The sequence below is a fragment of the Trichosurus vulpecula genome, chromosome 6, assembly GCF_011100635.1.
Source record: "Trichosurus vulpecula isolate mTriVul1 chromosome 6, mTriVul1.pri, whole genome shotgun sequence".
In the NCBI taxonomy this organism is placed as follows: domain Eukaryota; kingdom Metazoa; phylum Chordata; class Mammalia; order Diprotodontia; family Phalangeridae; genus Trichosurus; species Trichosurus vulpecula.
In genome coordinates this window covers 283,996-303,784 of record NC_050578.1, presented here as the reverse complement: position 1 = coordinate 303,784, position 19,789 = coordinate 283,996, and the positions used below count along the sequence as shown (strand labels likewise).

General features: G+C 48.7%; 1 protein-coding gene across 2 annotated transcripts in view; it reads left to right on the top strand.

Moving 5' to 3' along the window:
• The window catches only part of DLC1 (DLC1 Rho GTPase activating protein), a 208,300-nt gene that overhangs the window by 141,015 nt on the left and 47,496 nt on the right, over window positions 1-19,789 (top strand). Inside the window, exon 1 of one of the 2 annotated variants that reach the window (XM_036764166.1) lies at window positions 18,841-19,170. The exons of the other annotated variant lie outside the window; for it this stretch is intronic. Coding sequence (XP_036620061.1) covers window positions 19,122-19,170 — 49 coding nt within the window. The 5' untranslated portion in view covers window positions 18,841-19,121. Of the gene's footprint in view, window positions 1-18,840; window positions 19,171-19,789 lie in introns of those variants that run through there. 2 annotated transcript variants of the gene reach the window in all.

Genomic DNA, 19,789 nt, shown 5'->3' with positions numbered 1-19,789 from the left:
AAGTAAAATGGGTGTAATAATCATCGCTACCTCCCAGGGTTGTCATGAGGAACAAATGAGTTAATAATGATAAAGCCCTCTGCCAACCTTAAAGTGCTATATAAATGCTAACAGTGTGTTACACTATAAAAAAAGAGACTTAATTAAATTTTCTTAATGCACACTAATGTTAAATTATTGAAAATAATAAACTGTAAATTATTAATATATGATTGTGCTAGGTATACTTCCCTCTCATTGGCAGGGGCCGGGATTCAAGGCAAGATGAGATAAAAACTAAGGCCTTTAGGAATATTTGAACAGGTGAAGATTTGCTCAGGGAGGGTGTTTCTCTAGGATAAAGAGCTTGGGGGACAAATGAATGGAGGAGAAGCCAGTTCCCTCCTGCCTCCAGGTGGAGTGCAGCCTCTCCAGCTGGACTGGCATCCATTCCCTCATCTCTGATCTTCTCTGAGATCCAGACACTGGTTATTGTCTCCTGAGCTTTCAACTCCCTGATGCTAAGAGATGTGGTCTGTCACAAAGAGCCCAAGCTCTACTCCTCAGGCTTGCTGCCTGACTCCAGCTGGGGTTCCCTTCTGGAGCTGAGGGACTCCCACAATGTCCAGAGAGTCACTTATGTCACCATAGAAGCCACTGTTGAGCCCGTAGTGGGGGCTGAGATTTGTATACCACCCACCACATGAAAAGACCTATTGTCCATTGGAGATGGCTAGAGCTGAACTATCTGAAGGGGTATTCTCAGGCTTGGGGAAGCCTGGAGATGCTTTATTTCTTCCATTCTGAAACAAAGGACAAAAGACCCACTGTCTTGCTCTTCCTTCATCTTTTCTTTCCTTCCTTCCCTGTCCTTTGCCTGCCCTTTCCGGCTTGACTGCAGTATCCTGGCCACCAATGGGGCACCGGAGGCACCTGAGAATCAATCTCCCAGGCCCTGTCTGGTTTTTCCCTAACAAGAATGACTAAAATAGCCACATACCCCCACTAGGAGTAAAAGTGATTAAAAATACCCCACAGAGATTTCCTTTAGGACAATAAGCTGGATGAAAGCCAACACAAACCCTCTCTGTGCAGAAATGCAGCTCAGAGGGATGAGTGACCTTCCAGCCACATTCCTGACCTCCCCACTGCCCCTAGCCATCCACAGGAGGAGGGGCCATGTTCCAATAGGCAGCCTTCCCTATCAGGAGCCAGGAGCACTGAAGAGCAGAGAGCTTCCTGCTCAGGCACAGGCTGGTTCTGCAGATGACTCCCCGCACGTCAGGCCTGAGACCCTCATGTCAGAGGAACACCAGCTCCTAGCTCTAGAACTTGAAGGGACCCCAGGCACCATCTAGTCTGTCCCCTTCATTTTCCAGACCCAGGGAGGTCAGGATCATAAATGTGGATGCAGAAGGAGCTTCAGGGCCACAATATCATGTTTTATAGTTAAGGAAACTCAGCCAGGGAAGGAAAGTGATAAGAATGAGAGGTGAGATTTGAGGTGATGTTTTCAGACCCCAAAGTCAGGGATCTTTCTACTGAACCACACTGCCTCCAAAAAGTTAAGGTAGCCAGTGGCCTTGTCTTCCAGCCTTCAGGGAAGATCCATGATGGATGGATGGATGGATGGATGGACAGAGGGAAGGAGAGAGGGATGATGAATGGATGGATGGACAGATAGATGGACGGACAGAGGGATGGATGGATGGATGAATGGATGGATAAATAGACAGGCAGTCAGTGAATTTATTTGTAAGTGATGTAGGACTGAGAAAGAAGATACCTCTTCTACCATGTCTGGTCATCATCTTAAATTGGGACCATGAGAATCATTCCTTTGGTTAACAAAGTACTTTCCCCCTACTCCCTGCATGAAGGTACAGAGGTATGTACAAATACACCTAGGGATATGTGTGTATGTACACAAGTATATAGGTGTGTGTACATAGCCATGTGCAGAGTAGGCAGGCAGGCAGGGCAAGTGCCACCTTCATCCCCATTGCACAGATGGGAGAGACTCAAAAAGGGTGCCATTGATCTGAACCCAGGTCTCCTGGCCCCAAGCCCCCTGCTTTTTGGGGGGAAGCTACCAGGCATTAGGCCCAAACCAATCACCTTGAAGCTGTCCAGCTGTCCATGGAGGAGGAGATGCTGAAGGACCTGACCAGGGAGTGAGTGAAGGGGAAGAGGACAGGACCAGACCTGTGTTTTGATGGCACAGGGAGCTCCCCAGTGAGTAGGCTCCCATCATCAGTGATGGCTGGCCCCTTTTCTGTGCCACCTTTTAGTCTTAAGAGCCTCGAACCCCACCCTGCATGCCTCCAAGCGGGGATGACACCGAGGTCTGCCTGATTCAGAGGTGGTCCTCTGGCCTCCCTGGCATACTTTCTCTCACCAGAAGGGGAATGATGGGAAATTCCACTGGATAATGAGGATGCTGCAGTGGGAAGCTGAGGGCCAGTTTGCATTGGACACTACAAATATTAGACCACCCTTTTGCCTTAGAAAAACAATTTCAGAAGTGTGCAAAGGAGGATGACTTGGCAGGAAGGCCAACGAGGAACCTATTGTAAGAATAAGAGAAGGAGGTGGTCAGCCCCCAGGAGTGCTAGCAGGGTGATGGAGGAGGCAGATGGGAATCACTGCATGTAGAGTCTCAGGGATTTTGCAAGGATCAAGGGGCAGTGCTGGGGAGGGGGGTGTTTGCCATCAGATTGATGGGTCAGAAAATAGTAGAGGAGGTGGGCCACTAAAGCTGACCTGCTGGCGATGATGCCACTGCTCACAGTGGGGCTGCTGCCATGTCAGAGCAGAATATTGGATCATCTTTTTGTATCTCCAGGGCTTAGCACAGCACCTGGCACATAGTAGGTACTTAATAAATATTTGTCAGTTGATTTCTTTGTTGACAGCTCCATGACCTGCAGTTTGTTATTCCTACTAATTTTAACCATGACTAGCACGTAGACAGTTTTTTTTAAGGTTCATAAAGCACTGTACATTCATCAGATCATTTGCTCCCCACAACAACCCTGTTCTTATTATCATCCCCATTCTACAGATAAGGAAAACGAGTCTTATAGGAATGGAATGGGTCACATCGCTGTGAGTGACAGCCTGTGATCCAGGGCTGTCATGGACATGACAGCTGGGCCCAGACCTTGGCTCTGTCTCTAGGCTGACCAATGGTTTCTGACCATGAGGCTCAACCCTCTTTGCTTTGTCCTCCCTGAATCTCAGAGCCACAGGCACAAAGTGTTCTGGGGAGACTGCTCCATCCTTCTTGGTCCTGGGGCCACTTCCTGGCACTAAAGTCTTTGAGAAGCTGGCCAAGTGCCTAGTGCAAGACAGAGCAGTATGGGAGGTGGAGCCCCCTTACCTGCTCCAGGATACCTGGGAGACTCTCAGAGAGTCACTCCATCCTGGAGCATGTTGGGACAGCCACACAGGCCCTGGAGCCCTCTCCAAAGTGCAGTGGGCATCATGGTCATTGTTAGACATTGTTAGAGGGACTTTGGTAGCAAATAAGGGGGACGCCCAGCTCTGTGAGATGGTAAACCTCTCACATCACCTCTCTGGGATGTAGCGTTTTATTTGTGGGGAAAATGTGTGTGCTGAGTTAGATTTCTCTAGAGTCCCTAACATCAGAGATCCTAGATTTAAAACCTAAGAGACTTTTGGGTCTGTCAAGTCCCCCTTCCCATCCACATCTTGGAAATGAGCCCAGAGAGGGAGCTTGTCCAGGCTCACACAGTTATTTAGTGTCTTAAACCCAGGGTCTTGGACTTCCAAGTCTGAAAATAGTGCCCAGGTGACCTCACACCTCCCCTCCCACTCAATCATTCATTTTAGTAACTAATGACTGAGCTGGCTGGATAGACCCAGAGGACACAAAGTCCCATGGCCACTCCCTGCCCTCTGGGAGCTGTCAGTGGAATGAGCTCCTATCTGGAACAAAGTTAGTTCACACTCAGGCTCAAGCAGATTTGCTCTTCCTTGTGGCTTTTGAGTTAGGAAGAAATGTTGAGGGCCTCTGCGTAATAAGAGAAGAAATGGCAGCAGCTGCTGGGGTTGCAGCTGGCTAAGGTCATCCTCTCTCCCCACCCAGCCACCATGTGGACATAAACACATGGCTCTCTGTTTCTTTGGTCTCTGGCAATTTTAATTTCCTGGTCTTAGGTGAATGAATATCAGAAACAGGATGGACTGGGTTGTGTCCCTGTGAGCTTCAAAAGCCCAGAAGAACCATCAAAGAACACCAGAGCCACAGTAGCCAAGTTCAGTAGAGTCAACCCAGAGGAGTGACATGTTTGACCCGGCCCATCAAGAAACCAGGAGATTGTACACAGTAACAGCAACATTGTTCAAAGAAGAACTATGAATAACTTAGTTATTCTCGGCAATACAATGATCCAAGATGTTTCAACAATCCGGCTAGCAGCTTCTGTGGGGGTGTAAGATCCACCCACAGCCAACACCCAGAAAGCTGCCGGGCACGCTGGGAAAGCACAGGTTCTTTTGATCTGCTTAACTGAGGAAAGCAAGGTGAAGGGGTTGACAACTTTACTTTAATCCAGCATACAGACAGCATTCACTTAGTTCAGGGGAAAGAGCCAGTACCCTGAACTTCAGAACAAAATACAAACAAGTTACAAACATCAACAGACAGACCCAATACAGATTCATAGTTACCAACATCTAGGTTCTGTCCGGGAGCTCAGAACAAGGGCTGGCCCAGAGTCACGAGCGCCACCACTGCTGCACCAAAGAGCTCCCAAGAACAAACAGCTAACCCCTGGTTTTTATGTCTTTTTCAGAGTCAGGGGTGAGTCACACATGCGACTCACCCATGTGATCTAGAATTGTCACAAAGAGGAGGACTTAAACCCACGTGGTCTAAGAGCCTCTGCTGTCCCACACATGTAAACTAGGCCCTCCCTGGAGCTAGCCCCACCTTGGGCCCCACCTTAGTTGCCAATCCACACCCACTAAGGTTGTACACCTAATAGGGGTTTGGGCCTGGGGCTTAGCACCTAGTAAGGCTCAGTCAAAGACACTGAATTAATCAAAGGAAACAAAGGCCAAACTCTTCAAGGGCACTTGGTGAACCAACTGCTAAGGAGACAATCCCAAAGGACTTGTGATGAAACATGCAGACTCTCCACTTCCAGAGAAAGAACTGACATTGATTGAATATGGCCTGAAGCTGGCTGTTTTCACTCTCTTTCTTTTTTTCCTCTTTTCTTTGAGCCTTCTTGTACAAAATGACTAATTACACAATGCACATGTATAACCTGGATCTAATTGCTTACCATCTTAGGGAGGGGGGAGGAGAGGGATAGAATTTTGAACTCAAAACTTTAAATAAAAATGCTAAAAACAATTGCAAAACAAAAAAAGAATAAGGGTACCTTGCTATGTGTATTCAAGCCCTAAGTATTGGGCTCCACTACCACTACCCACCAGCCCACTGGCATCAGGAGCTCAGGATACTCCTCACCTCCAATAAGTGACTGACCAGACCCAAGATGGCATGCCTGTGACCTCTTCAGCAGGGCCAAGAGCATCCTTCCACAGTAAAGTAGCTATTCCTTGCTGGAGGATGGGAGGAAACATGTCCAGAGGCTAGGAAGAAGTCTAGGCAGCTGAGGTTCCAAGTGTGGGTGTTTAATAATCTACCTCAAGCCAAGTAGGAAATAAGCCTGACTTCCACCCTCAGGGAGGACTAGAAGCCAGGATCAGAAGGAGCCTGAAGGGCATGAGTCAGCCTGACCCACATTCCAAGAGGGAAAAATGTGGGAGAAGCATCTTCATTGGCCTGGCCAGTATTTCCACATGCCTAGGGTTATCGCTTAGTGGCTCTCATTCATGCTATGGGCCCAGGTTGCAAACCTGGCTGAGCCAAGCCCCACAGTAGATGAAGAAGTCTCTGACCCAGTGACCGTGGGGTCACAGGTATCCTGCCATCAGCCCAGTGAAAACTCACATGGCTTGAATGCTTTCTGTAATGCATGAGAAAGACTGAAACATGGTAAAATACACAGATGTTTCAGGAGCTAATATAACGATCTTCTCCTCTTGTTCAATGAAATCCAGAGAGAAATGAGCCTGGGTCCCATCCCAATCCTGCTATTATCCCATAACATTCCTTCTCTTTAGTTTAAAAAATTCTGAACTTAACAAACCCCAACTAAAAGAATTCTTTCATGTGGATGTAGAAGGGGCCCAAGGAGGCTAGACCAGGATCCTCTTGGAGGCAGCACTTGCTTTTCTTTGGCTCTAGGTCACACGCTCACTGTCACTTTCCCAACTCCCAGCTGTCCGGCTTCGGTAAGCCTTTCTGTCCTCCAGCCCATTCTCTTTGGTGCCTTTCAAAAACATGTTACAATGATCCTCTTTTCTTTCTTTTGGAGGCTACCTTATACCTGCTCCCTCCACAGGGTAAAAAAGGAAAAAGAAAATGATGTGACAAGTGTTCACATGTCATATGTGTTCAGTATGGCTCATATAGTCTATGTTTGATCACAGTATCAGGGGTTTGCTGCTAAATCTTTAGCAGCCAGCTCTGGGGGTAGGGGTGGGAGGGTAGTGTAGCAAGGTTTATATGACATTTTGAAGTTTAATCTGCATTTGTAACATTTCCTCTATAGTTTCCTTAAGTAGAGACAATCAAAAAAAATAATGTCTCAGGCCCTGGTTTGTAGCATCTGACAATTTCTGAGACATCCATGCTCGCACTGAAATTTAAGTCAGCCCACAAGCTGGTTCAAGCCAGCAGGCCCTTAGAGTAGGAGCAAATATGTGGATAATAGTGAGATCCAGGATGGAACCAGTCCTAGCCACAGTTCAGGTAGAAGGTAGGAAGGGATAGTGGAAAGAGTTGGGACATAGAAAGGGAGGGTAGAGGGGAGGGTAGGCATGAAAAAATAGGAGGTAGGGGTTAGAAATCATTTACTCACAGGGAGTCAGCCATTAAGTAACCCAGCAGGACCACTGGAGTTTACTGGCCGTAGGGGAAGCAGAGTGTGGTAGAAGACTCAGACCACATAGACTCAGAGGTTCTAAGTTGAGGTCTTGGTGACTCCATCCATGGTAGGGGGCATTCTGTGAGCCAACTCAGGACCATAGGGTGCTGCAACTTCCTTGCCTGCTCATGCCTCCTGGCTGGGGGTGGGATGTTGTCAAGGTTAACATGATGGATCATCTACTAAAAGCATTATGATGTCATTGAGTCCTCTGGAGGCTTACTGAAAGCATCCTCAGGACAACTTCAGCAGCATATGAGACAACGGAGATATTCTGCACCTCATCCTCCCCCAATGGTTTTGACCCCTTGGTCAGATCTTCTCATTCCACGTAGCTTAGAGGTTAGGAATATTTGACTTGACAGCATATATTATAAATGTCATTTTTAATATTTTAGGGGACAGCGTTATGTGCATGAGATAGTAGAAGCATTGTAGTTCCAGTAATGGCCCAATTCCAACATAACTTATTGTTTGACTTCCCTAAGCCATTTTGAGGTCTGTAGTGGTACTATGCAGATGGGTTGTCAGTCCATGAAAGACAGCGAGCCTCTAATGTATAATTCTAGCCATGCCTAGCCAGGTATTCAGTAGGTGCTAAATTTTTACAGCCTGCAGTAATGGGTTGTACAGTTTCTACCACTTCCTTATATAATCGTCATTGATCATTAAGTCTGGGCTTCTTAAAGATAACCCTTCCATTATTCCTAGTGGAAAGGACCCACTCCTGAATTCCCATCATAGATGCTTCTGTTTTGCACAAGCAAACCCTCCTGATTTAGACATATATGTTGAATGCTTCTTTGTCAACAGATTAGTGGCTGAATTCATTCGGCTGTTGCCGGTAGAGGGCCTTTGGATTCCTTTCTTGGACCTTCACCATTTTGTTGAGTCCATCTGTAGGTGAAATGCTTTTGGTTACATTTGACAAACCTGATGGTATGTAGCCATCAGTCAATCTTTGTTACTGCTCAGTGTAAAGGTGTATTTCTGCGGGATTTTGTTTTTACCTGTTAATCATGAACTCCATCCTCTTCTTCCTTTTTGGCAAAGAATTATCTATCCTTCTCTACCTGCCTGAGGATAATGGGCCTGGTCTTCCCTGGCATTGTACAGGGGCTTCATGAGGGTACTCTCTAAACCAGCCATGGTTTGTCTTACAGTCAAATGTATCCGATGAGATTAGCATAATATCCAATCTATTAGTTGTTTTCTGTGTGTTCTTCCATTTGCCTTTGATTTCAGGATGTCAATGAGTTTCCTAACATATGCTACAGTATCTTTCTTCTTGTTTCTTCCATTTGCCTTTGATTTAAGGATGTCAGAGTCTCTTAACATATGCTACAGTATCTTTTTCCTTGTTATCTTGATGTTACCTGGAGAAGAATAAGTCATTTGCATTGGTATCAACTTTATCCATTGTTTAGATGTGACCTCTGGATTCAAGCTTCCACCTACCTTGGGGGGCTGGGGAGGGTTTGAAGGATTTTGTAGTTATCAGGTACAAAATCCTCTTTGGTTCCTTTAGTAAAAGATGCTGTGAGGAGGAAGAGCCATTTAATGTGTTTTTCATTGGATTCCTATGCCTTGAAGTCAGCCATGTACATGAAATGATTAGTAAAATGTTTTAGTTCAACTCACTCCTTAATCTGAAAGCCTTACTGAGTTCTAGTTTGAAGAGGCAAAAGTGGACAGGGCATCTACCCCCTGGCACCCAAGCCAGCTAAGTACCAGTGGATGGGCTTGGCAGGAGAGAAGCTCCTCCTGGGACCCTGGAATAACTGGGCCACAGCCACTTGTCTCCTGAGACAGTACAGAGTGTCTCTCTGTGCCCGTGCCCATAGATAAAATCCTGGATTTTGGGACAATGGCATCCTGAAACAGGAAGCTCCATCCAACCTATCCAGATGTAGACTTCCTTCAGCTCTTTGTCAACCACAAGTTTTGGAGTTCCAAATTTTCTCCCTCTCCATCTGCCTCCCTCTCCCCCGCAAGACGGCATGCAATCCGATATGAGTTCTACACACACCCTCGCGTTGAACTTATTTTTATAATAGTCCAATTGTAAAGAAGAATTATAACCAATGGAATGAATCATGAGCTGTTTGTCAACCTCCAGCTTCATCACCCAGTTTAGCTTTCTGCCCTCTGGAGAGGGCTTGAATGTCTCTCATGGGATCTTCTTATGAATGTAATCATGAACCCTTTGCCTGAATAGGGCTGCACTTGAGGACCTAGAGGGCCATATGTGGCCTCAGGGCCACAGGTTCCCTACCCCTGATTAGGGTGTTGTTGGTTGTTACTATGTAAGGCAGGATTTGGACTCATGAAGATGAGTCTTCCTAATTCCAAGCCCAGTGATCTATCTACTGTATCACCTAGCCACCCCATAAAATTAGGGTTGGGCCACAGAGCCTATAGAGCCTCTTCTGGTGCCTAATCTACGATCATAAGTGTTTTCTCTGGTAATCTGTGTCTGCAAGGCTTCTGGTATGAAAAGGGCAGAGGCATTCACTCATCGCTAGCCCAGTAGCCCTCATGGTGGTGGTCACTTGTGGTATACGAGCCCATCCAGGGCATGGGCCCCTCTGCTTTGTGATTACTGTGTTTCATGGGGTTTCCATATGAGTTTTCACCCAAATGAAAAAAAAAATCCTCTTGAAGCATCGATGAAAGGAAGGGGGGGGGGGCATTTGCTTTTTCTACTTTTTTGAAAAAGTCCTGGTGTTTTTGGTAACTACCTTTCAAGTTAATGTGGCACAAAACACAAAATTATGTTTTTAAATAATGTTCTAATGCAGAATTACAGTAAGTGGTAAACAGAACCATAATCCCCAATTTTCTTTTTTCAGTCATGCCATTTTTAAGTATGTACTTTCTTCCCTCCTCCCCTCCACTGTTCAAATGTGAGACCCAAATCACACAATCTCTCACCTCCTTTGTGTATGAAATACATACTTTGAAAGGGGAGGGAGGTGGGGTAGACAGCTAGATGGTGCAGTGGATAGAGTACGAGCCCTGGAGTCTGGAAGACCTTAGTTCAAATTCAGCCTCTGGCAATTACTATCTGTGTGACCTTGGGCAAGTCACTTAACCCCAATTGTGCTACCCCACCCAAAAAAAAAAAAAAAGAAAGAGGAGGACAATTTGTCATCCTGAGAAACATCCTTAGAACAGCAGAACATGATCTCCAAAAAGGAAGTGATTTGGTAAAATCTGAAACATATAATAAAATGTGGAACCTTATTAACCATTCAGTGGCCAAGTGGATGACTGGCAATCCCAACTTCTTGATGGCAAAACTTACCAAGATTTGGTTTGAGCTCACAGTCTCTTTCCTAGAAATTGTCTCTTAAACACCAATCACTGACTAGGTCTGAGGGACTCCCGGCCCTGAGGGCAGGGACTGCTGCTGCCCCTTTTTGGGCCCACACCAGTTCTTAGCATGAGGAGTTAGTGCTAGGGGAACCCCACATATTCAGTGACCTCCTGCTCTCAGTTCCAGAGATTCCCCTGGGCCATCTTTTTTCATCTGTGTCTCTGCATCCCAAGATGCACAGGACCGGTGCCTAATAATGGCATCTTGTTGATTGATTGTCTCTTTATAGGTTTTCTTTCTTTTTGTCTACCTGGGAGCTCTTCTTCTGTCTATGTGTTTTTTAAAGAGGGTTTCGTTGTCCTTGAGTATGAGGAGGGTGTCCCTTGGAGCCCCAGCAGAGCTGGGGAAGAATTAAGCACCTCTCCAGGCTCTGAAGGCCCAAGGAAAGGTCCCCTCCCCACCTGGGTCCCTGTTCTTATAGGCAGCCCCCCATACCCCCAACCCCCACCCCCAGCTGCCGCAGTTTCTCCGCATCTGCCTGTCAGATTCTTCACTCCTCCCCCACCACCACCCCTGGAGCCTTCTCCGTGCTTATCTTCTTAGCACCTGGGCCCCTTTTAGCACCTTGCCGGCCACCTCCAATTTCCTCTTCAATGTGGCACCCCGGCCTCCTTCTTCTACTTCTTAACTAGTTCCAGTTCATCTTTCCTCCCCCCCTCCCTCTCCCACCCCCACACATCTCCAGCCTTCTCCACAAACTACCCCCTCCACATTATTCCCCATATTTCTTTCCTTCCTGTCTCTTATTTACTTCTTCCCTTAGGGCCCTTCTCCTGCTCTACCCCCTTAGCCAAAAGGCTCTGGGTAGCCCTGTTACAAATGGTGGCAAATGGTGTCTGGCCACAGGGAAGGAAGGAAAGGGTGCCGAGGAAGACACAAGGGGGACGGGGAAGGGAGGAAGAGAGAGACACAGAGAGAGAGAGAGAGAGAGAGAGGCGAGACAGAGACGGAGAGTTATCTCCCCAATTGCTGTAGCTATCCTCAGACCATGGGGGAGCAGAGGCCACACCTGGTCCCTTCAGCAGTGTTGGGCCCTTTTGCTTCCTCTCTCTGGAAGCATCAGTTCTGCAGGACTCAGTTCCAGTGTCCAGACCTGCCGCTGCTGGTGGGCCTGGTCACACTGCTGCCTTCTGCTTTCTATCAGTAGACAGGGATTTAGGGGCAGTCAGGGTCAGCTACCAGGTATAGTGGCCCACTGAACCTTGAAGAAGGGGAGATCTCGGGCATCATCAGAAGCTCCCCAGGACAGACAAACAGAGGGCTGTTGGGCACATCATTTTCTGTTTCAGGGAACTGCCCAGACTCCACCTAAGTCCAGTCTCTTATATAATCAAAGACTGAAGATAGAGTTCATGATGGCTTAGTTCAGGGAAAACAAAATTCTGCATCCATCTGAACCCATCCATGGTGGGATCCAACGAAAACAAGATACAGGAGCTCCAGCCTGCATGATGCCAGAGAGCAGCTGGGGAAGGGTCTGCGGCAATGAGAGAGTGAGGTTCCAACCAAGCTGGAACTTGAATGAGTTACCAGTGTGACCTTGGACATGCTTCTTGCAACTGGGGTTCTAGAGCATGAGGTCACCTCCTACCATCCCCCCCACCCCCCCTCCCCCAGGTCTCTTAAGGAGATTCTTGGGAGCCTCAGGCCAGGAACCTAGGAATCAGAAAAGAGTGTGTGTGTGTGTGTGTGTGTGTGTGTGTGTGTGTGTGTCTGGCCTAGTATACATGAATTAACTAGTATAAGTGGGCCAAGCTCCACTCTAGAGCTGCATTCGATGCTTCCAGTCTCTGGGAAACACACAGACAGGCTTCAGATTCTCCCCCCTGAAATGAATAAATTTGTGAGTAAATTCTGTACTTCCTGCATCCACTGGAGATAGTCCTTGCTCCCAAAGAGCATCCATCCTGGCCTCAGAGACTTCAGCTGCAGGGCCCAAGGGTGCTCAGGGCCTAAGCAGGCAGGCATCATCCTCCTTGGCCGTGAAGGACAACAGGGGTACCACAAAACCTGCTGCCATCAAAGGTTGCCAACTGGAGCCCCCTGAGCCCCGCCCCCGACAGTGCACCCTAGATGCTATTGGTTCGTATGACCTCTGGCTTGCCATGGAAGAAAAACCCATTTTCTGCTGCAAATAGCTTCACTATGGCCCAGTAGAGAGACCAGCTAGCCCAAGGCCATGGCCTTTGCAGTGGTGACTCACCTGCTTCCTAAAGCTCTTACAGTGAAGCCAAATTTTCCTCCTCTTCCTTCCCCTCCCTCCCTTTCCTTGATTTCCCAATGTTCAGGTTGCCCCCAACTGTCCAGGCCACTGGCTGCTGTGTCCCCACTGGGCACACAGTTTCTAACCACCCACAGGGTGTGCACCACCTTCCCGGGTCCAACTCCCCCTGAGATTCCTCCTCTGCCAAAGGGCTGTGAGGCAGCTAGCACAGCTGGCCCTCTTGAAAGAGCAGAACAGCCTGGGGTGTCCTGTGGGGCTTACTCTTCCCTGGGTTCTGGCCTTATCTCCCGCTTCCACCATACCATGCTCTGGGAAATTCCTCCAGGAGGCTACCATAAAAATCTCCTTAGCAAATGGATCAGTCAATGAGCACTAATTAGATGCCTTATGGAGATACACACCCTGCCCTCACAGAGCTGGCCGTCCTGTAACAGCCTGACAAACAAAAATCTACGCCAGGCCCAAACGAATCATGCCTGGAGGTTGGCACAAGCATCTGGGGGAGGGGGTGGAGGAGGAGGGGGCTCACACTGAGGGCATTCTAAGGGGTGGGGAGGGATCACATTCCAGACATGTGGGGTGGGTGTGCAAAGGCAGGGACACACACATTGTATAACTATCACAGACAAGTTTTACTGAAAGAAAATGACAATCTAGACACATATCATACATATATAGAAATATATACACACATTATATATTATATACACACATGTATGTATGTATATATGTATGCATGTATATGTATAGACATGTGTATGTATGTATACATGTATGCATGTGTATATATATTATATATGGATAATTTTTCCAAGCAACCTCGGGTGCCAAAGGTCTCAGTCCCAGGAGGGTCTTTCCCAATGAGATTCCCCATCCCAAGCCCCAGGCCCTTCATGTGCCAGGATCGGTCATGGCGGCCAGCTCAAAAGAAGGGAGATGCATCCTTTAAAGTAAGAAGGTTGGATTTAATGACTTTCGAGGTCTCTTTGACCTGTGACCCTATGATCTTTTCCCAAAGCCCTCCTTCTCTCTGGGAGGCTACCTGATCACTAGGCTTGGTTATCAGTTTGCTCCCATGAGTCACTGGGTCACATGATAGGGATTGGGAACATTGATAGGATACAAAGAGTCCCCCTCCCTGAGATAAGGCATCCCCCAATTAAATGCCCATGGTTCTAGGAGGTCTATGGGATGACTTTACTGTGGCATTCATTGAACAAATATTAATTATTAATGCTTCCTGGGTGCAGAGCAGGGAGCTGGCTGGGGACTCTATGGGACTAAGTCCAGTAAGGGTGGGGGGCACCTAATGCTCCATTGACAAATAGCTGTGAAAAAGAAAAGTCAAGCAGGATGACTGGGCAAGGAGAGGAATGGGGGCAGGCGTGTGTGTGTGCGCGTGCGCTCGCGCGCATGTGGTAGGGGGGTGGTATGGATAGACTTCTAGGAAGGAGCCATCACACCCCTTCAGGGAATCAGACTCAACCCTGAGAGCTGGAAAGGAAACCAGCCTCTGGCCGGTGCAGCTTCGTCTCCAACTACTATGTCCAGAATAACCCAGAATAACAAGGGATCTTTTTTTAAGATTAATTCCTTTCCCCTAATTGGCTAACCATTGTTTCCTTTTTTAAACTTCCTATTCTTTCTCATATCCTCTTTGGAGCTTGCAAATACAGTTATTTCCCTCACTAATTTCATCATGTTCCACTGGATGAAAGTTCCATGATCATGTTTCCCCACCCCCATCCCCCAGTGCTTCCTCAGGGAGATCCCTGCAGCTCAGAACTGGCTCTGACTAAACTGTGGCTTCTCTGGATATCTACTTACTGTTTACCGTCAAGAGTCATGACTGGACATGGAAGTGGAGAAAGAGTCATAGGCTCCTAGCTCCCTAAAGAGCAAAAATTCCTTATTAGAAATCCACATTACTCTAGGCTGCCCCTTGACCCACTCAAAGCAGTCTCCTGCAGTTTAGGGGCATGCTGGGGTCCTGGGACTGGTGGGTCCCTCTCTCAGCCTCAGTTTCCTCATTTGTCAAAGCAGAATAATTATACCCATAACACCTTCCTCACAAAGTGCTTGTGAGGATCACATGAGATAATGGGCAAACATTGAAACACTCAGAGAATCCTCATTGTTGGAGTAAGCTTCCCCTCTTTGGGGGTGAGACCCAGTGTGAGCTGTTTTTGTCATGGCAACATGGCCCTGGAATGAGATGCCAAAAGATGGAAGGACATAGGCACCAGTATTAGGGAAACCAAGCACTGGAGATAACCATTGGGAATCCAGGAGAAGGGTGCTGGTGGGATCCATGTGCCTCAGGCTTCCAACTCTGGGATGTTTAGGGTGATGATGCCAGAAAAATGAAAATTCAAACCAAGAAACCCCAAAACCACTTTGGCCAGGTTTCCTTGGCTCCAGAGTGAGCCGAAGAGATTCCACAGATGGTCATGAGTCTCAAGGGCAGGGGAGGGGGGCGGGGGGCAGGCAGCAGCTAGCTCTCATATCTGAGGCAGGTCGTTCAGCTTCAAGGTCAGCAGTCTGACCCAGCTCCTTTACCTGGCAGCAAGCACCTAGACCATTATTTACATCTGAGTGGAGGGAAGATGGGAGACAGAGAGGGAAAGGAAAGGGAGAGGGCACACACACACACACACACACACACACACACACAGAGATACACATTTATTTAGCACCTACTATGTGCCAGACACTGTGTTAAGCACTTTGCAAGTACTATCTCATTGGATCCTCCCCACAACCTTGGGAAATGCTGTTATTATCCCTGTTTTAAGGTCAAAAAATCTGAGACTGACAGAGGTTAAGTGACTTGCCCACAGGCACACAACTAGTAAGTGTCTGCAGCCAGATTTTTTTTTCCCTCAGTTTTAAAAATTGGTTAGTTAAAAGACATGTAAGGGAGGAATTATACCAATGATCAACATATACAACCATATTTGGTTCAATTGAACACCCTGTGCTTAATGAAGGTCTTCATAATTGTTCTACCCTTTGGAGACTAGAAATATAAATGTAATAGAATGTTCATATGTCACAAGTAAATTAGTTCCCCTTCATTTTCTATAGTCCCTCGTTTTCCTGCACTACCCTCCAGCTTAAAAAAACAACCAGGTAAATTTTACTCAGCATGAACTCTAGGGAGTTTCTACTTTAGAGAAATGTTTTTAAAGACAGTTTTCAGCTTCCTTAAGTCTTCAATAGATAGATGGATGAATGGATGGATGGATGGATGGATGGGTGGATGGATGGATGGATGGGTGGATGGATGGATGGATACATGGATGGATGGATGGATGGATACATGGATGGATGGATGGATGGATACAGATGCTTTTAAGGGAGTGTTGTGCCCCACTTATATTTCAGCAAAACTGAAGGTAGAGAGGGACAAAAGATGGACACAACTAAATGCAAAGGAAAAGGCCTACACATGCCAAGGAAACATTCCACACCTCAGAAAAGGTCTGACTCTTGGATAGCTCAATTGTTATGAAGAGGACACAGGAGAAAATAAAGTTAGCCCAGAGCACAGTGTACTCATATCTTTGTTCCCAACCTCTCTCCTCATGTTGTCAGAAATGGGGAATTTGGCTCCTTCTCTTAAGTAAAGTTCCCAAAACTGGGGGAAGCCATTTCTGAACCAGGAAGTTTTGTTGGACAGCAGCAGCCAGACCTCTTCTGCCTCCTGACTGGAGGTGATAAACTGAAGAACCAAGATTCCAAGGGAGTCAGAGAGGAGAGCTTTCTGCCTATCCTGGGCTAAGAAGAGTAGGCTTTTCTGAAAAGAGCCTCATGGCATTCCAACTTTAGTGAAGGAGGAAGAAGAAGGGGAAGAGGAAGAGAAGGAAGATGAGAAGGAGGAGGAAGAGGAAGATGAAAAGAAGAAGAAGAAGAAGAAGAAGAAGAAGAAGAAGAAGAAGAAGAAGAAGAAGAAGAAGAAGAATCCATTGTAGCACTCCAACTGGAGAGCTTAGTACCATCCAACCTAGCCATAAATTGCAGCTGTCTATCAGAGAGCAAGGCTATATGCACAGGGGTTTGAGGAAGGAGCCAATCCCAATACCTGGGGGATGTGGGGAGGCTTCGTTGAAAGGACCTGAAGGACATACAGGATGCTAAGAGGATTCCTCAGGTCAAGACAGGCATGCATTTTGGGTAGGAGGAAGAGTTGGGGGCAAGAGGGATGCATGAACAGCCTGGGGAGAGGGAGATTGAATGACAAGGCTGGGGGATGGTTATTGGACAAGTTTGACCAGAGCCAAGAGTTTTCAAATGGGACAAATGTGAAATTAGTCTGGTTCATTTCAACTGAGAAGGGCTTTGGAAGAGATGTTTTCTGGTAGAAGTGAAAGAGTGTCATTGAAGCTTTTTGAACAGGGAGCAAGTGATATGGTCAGACCTGGGCTTCTCTTTGACATCTATGGGCGCAATGGATTGGAAAGAGAGGGAGAGCTGAAATGTGGGAGACCAACCATTCCAGTAGTCCAGGGAAAAGGTGAGGAGGGCAAGACCTAGGACCAAGTGAGTGGAGAGAGGGGGACCATAGGGAAAGAAGGTGCAGATTTTCTGGAGAATGGGAAGAGTACAACAGGATGGGAAAAGAGCAAACTGTCTTGGTTTTCATATAGTCTGCACATGAGGCCAATCACTTTGACTTGGATTTCTAGCCCAGATCTGGACTACAGTTTTAAAGATGTGATTAGTGAACACTAGGAAAGAGCAGCCATCTAGCATGGCTGCTTCAAGACTTGGTCAGGCTATTGCCTTTGTTGACAGAGGTCCTTGACCAGCAGATGGGAGTACATAATAATCCATCTTCTGCTTTAAGAGATGGCAGCCAGGGTCTTTGCCATTGGGTTGGCTTTAGTTTGCACAGATGTCCAAAAGAATGGGTCAGGAATAACAGACCTGTGCTTGGCAATGTTCTCTCTAACAATTCGATTAAAAGTGCTTTTCCAGCCCCAAACTCTTAGGTTGAAATTAGCTCTAGTAGTTACTGTTATCTTCAAGGCATACCTCCCCAGCCTGCATCTGACACCACACTGGGAGGAAAGACCGAGACCCTAGAGCATAGAGTCAGGACCCAAAGAGTTCTTGGATGCACCAAGGTAAATCAGAAAGAAACTAGGGATATTATGAAGCTTCACATCTGGGTCTAATAAAGTCGGCTGCCTAAGTTGGGGATCATGTGGTTAGAATGAAATTCACCATGTGCCAGGCATTATGCTAGGCACTGGGGACTCAGAGCCAAAGAAGGAAGCAGTCCTTCCCCTCAAGGAACTTGAACTCTATTAGGGTTAAGGTGGGTTTGGCAGCCCTGTAGGGCATGAAAGGAAGGCAGAGGAAGCTTCTAGAGGCCTGTACCAGCCCTGAATTTGACTGTGTACCAGCCCCAGTTAGTTAAGAGGCTAACTCTGGGGAACAGATAAGGACGGTGATGTCAGTCTAGAAAGCTGTCTCTGTAGGGAGTCTCACTTTACTCCAACTCTGTAAGGCAGGGGGTGCTCATCATCTCAATTTACAAATGAGGCAGCTGAGGCCTAGAGGGCTGGTAAAGGGCTAAGGCAGGATTGGAATCCGGGTCCAGAGCTCTCCCGAGGCCTGCCTTTTCAGGTTGCACTCAGGCGGGCAGTGTTAATAGCTCCCTGTCTCTCCCTGGCCGAGGGCTGCCTCAGCTTCCCAGTCTCTCAAAAGATGGGGTCAAACTCGATGATGTCCCAGGTCCCCTTCTCCCTCCAGCTCCCAAAGTCCAAGGCGGGAAGCAGTGGGGCCAGACGCGAGAGGCCAAGGCCTGTTCGGTCCCAGCCTCCGTCCTGGGCCCTGGAGCGGGGCTGCACAATTTGAGCCTTGTTTTTGGAGCGGAGGAGGTGGGGGTGGGGGGTATGGATTGGGGAGCGCTGAGTTCTTGGGACCCGTGCAGAGCAGACATGGGGGGCGGACACTGGAGGCGGGGGCCGAGTGAGTCCTCCTCCTTGCGGGGCGCGGCCAGGGGCGAAGAAGAATATTTGGACAGAGTTTGTGCCTCAGCTGAGAGAGGGATTGGGAGGGGGCGGGACCAGAGGTGGTGGGAAATAGGTCCTCCCACGGCGGGAGGGGGGGGGCAGGGGCGGTGCAGCTGAGAGTCGGAGGCCAGGGGCGGGCGTTGGCCGCCACTGGGCGAAGACTGGTGGCCTGAGTGGATCTGCGTGCTGTCTTAGATCAGCCGGCAGTCTAGAGGGGTTCAGGGTCTTGGGGCTCAACAGCACTTCTCCAGCCTCCGCGCTCAGCGCTTCAAGGAGTCGGCGGCCAGCAATGGCATTAGCGGCCAGGACGGCTCCTTGTCCAAAAGCCCAAGGGTTCCCCGAGGGTGTGTAGTCCCCGCGGGCCTGAGGCAGCTCCCTCCCACTGGGGATCCGAGGACTGGAGCCCAGGGGAACATCCAGGGGGCAGGAGCGGGCCGGGACGGGCCGGGTCAGGAGCTCCGTGGGGGCCCGCACGTCCGCGGCGCCCCATGTGCAGGCAGAGGCCACCGCCACCTCCGGACACCATGATCGTCACGCGTAAGCAGCGCCCCGGGGGCCAAGGGAGATCAGGAGGGTGGCGAGTGCGAGCGCCGGCGTGGCGCAAGAGAGGGCCTCCAGAGAGCCTGGGGTCTGAGCCGGGCTGTGCTGGGGTAGGGGCTGGATGCTGCAGGGCTGGGAGGGCTCGGGGAGGCCCAGGTGGCCGGGCGGGGGCAGGGGAGCCAAAGGCCAGATCCTCTCCCCCTCCCCCACCTATCTCTGCCCCTATGCGCCCAGCCCCGGCGCTGCTCCAGGGAGAGGCGGGAGGGAACCCAGGAGACAAGGGTAGGGGTGGGCGTAGGGCGACGTCCCTGGAGGGCTCAGACCACCGTGGCTCCGACTGGATGTACTCTGACGGCTACCCCTAGAACTGCTGTCTACCAGGCCGGATGAACGTCCCTGCTAATCAAGTAGGCGCCGGACCCCCCGGGGCAGAGTCGGGGGAGACCGTACACCCGGGGGCAGGGGTCGGGGGGACCGGACCCCCGGGGCAGGGTGAGGGGTACCGGACCTGACCGGACGCGACGTGACGGAGGTGTTCCAGGGTGGCTTCTCGCCCTTCCCCCCTCCCTCCCTCCTCCAGCCTCAGCCTCTTTCCTCTTTGCCTCTCCTTCCTTTC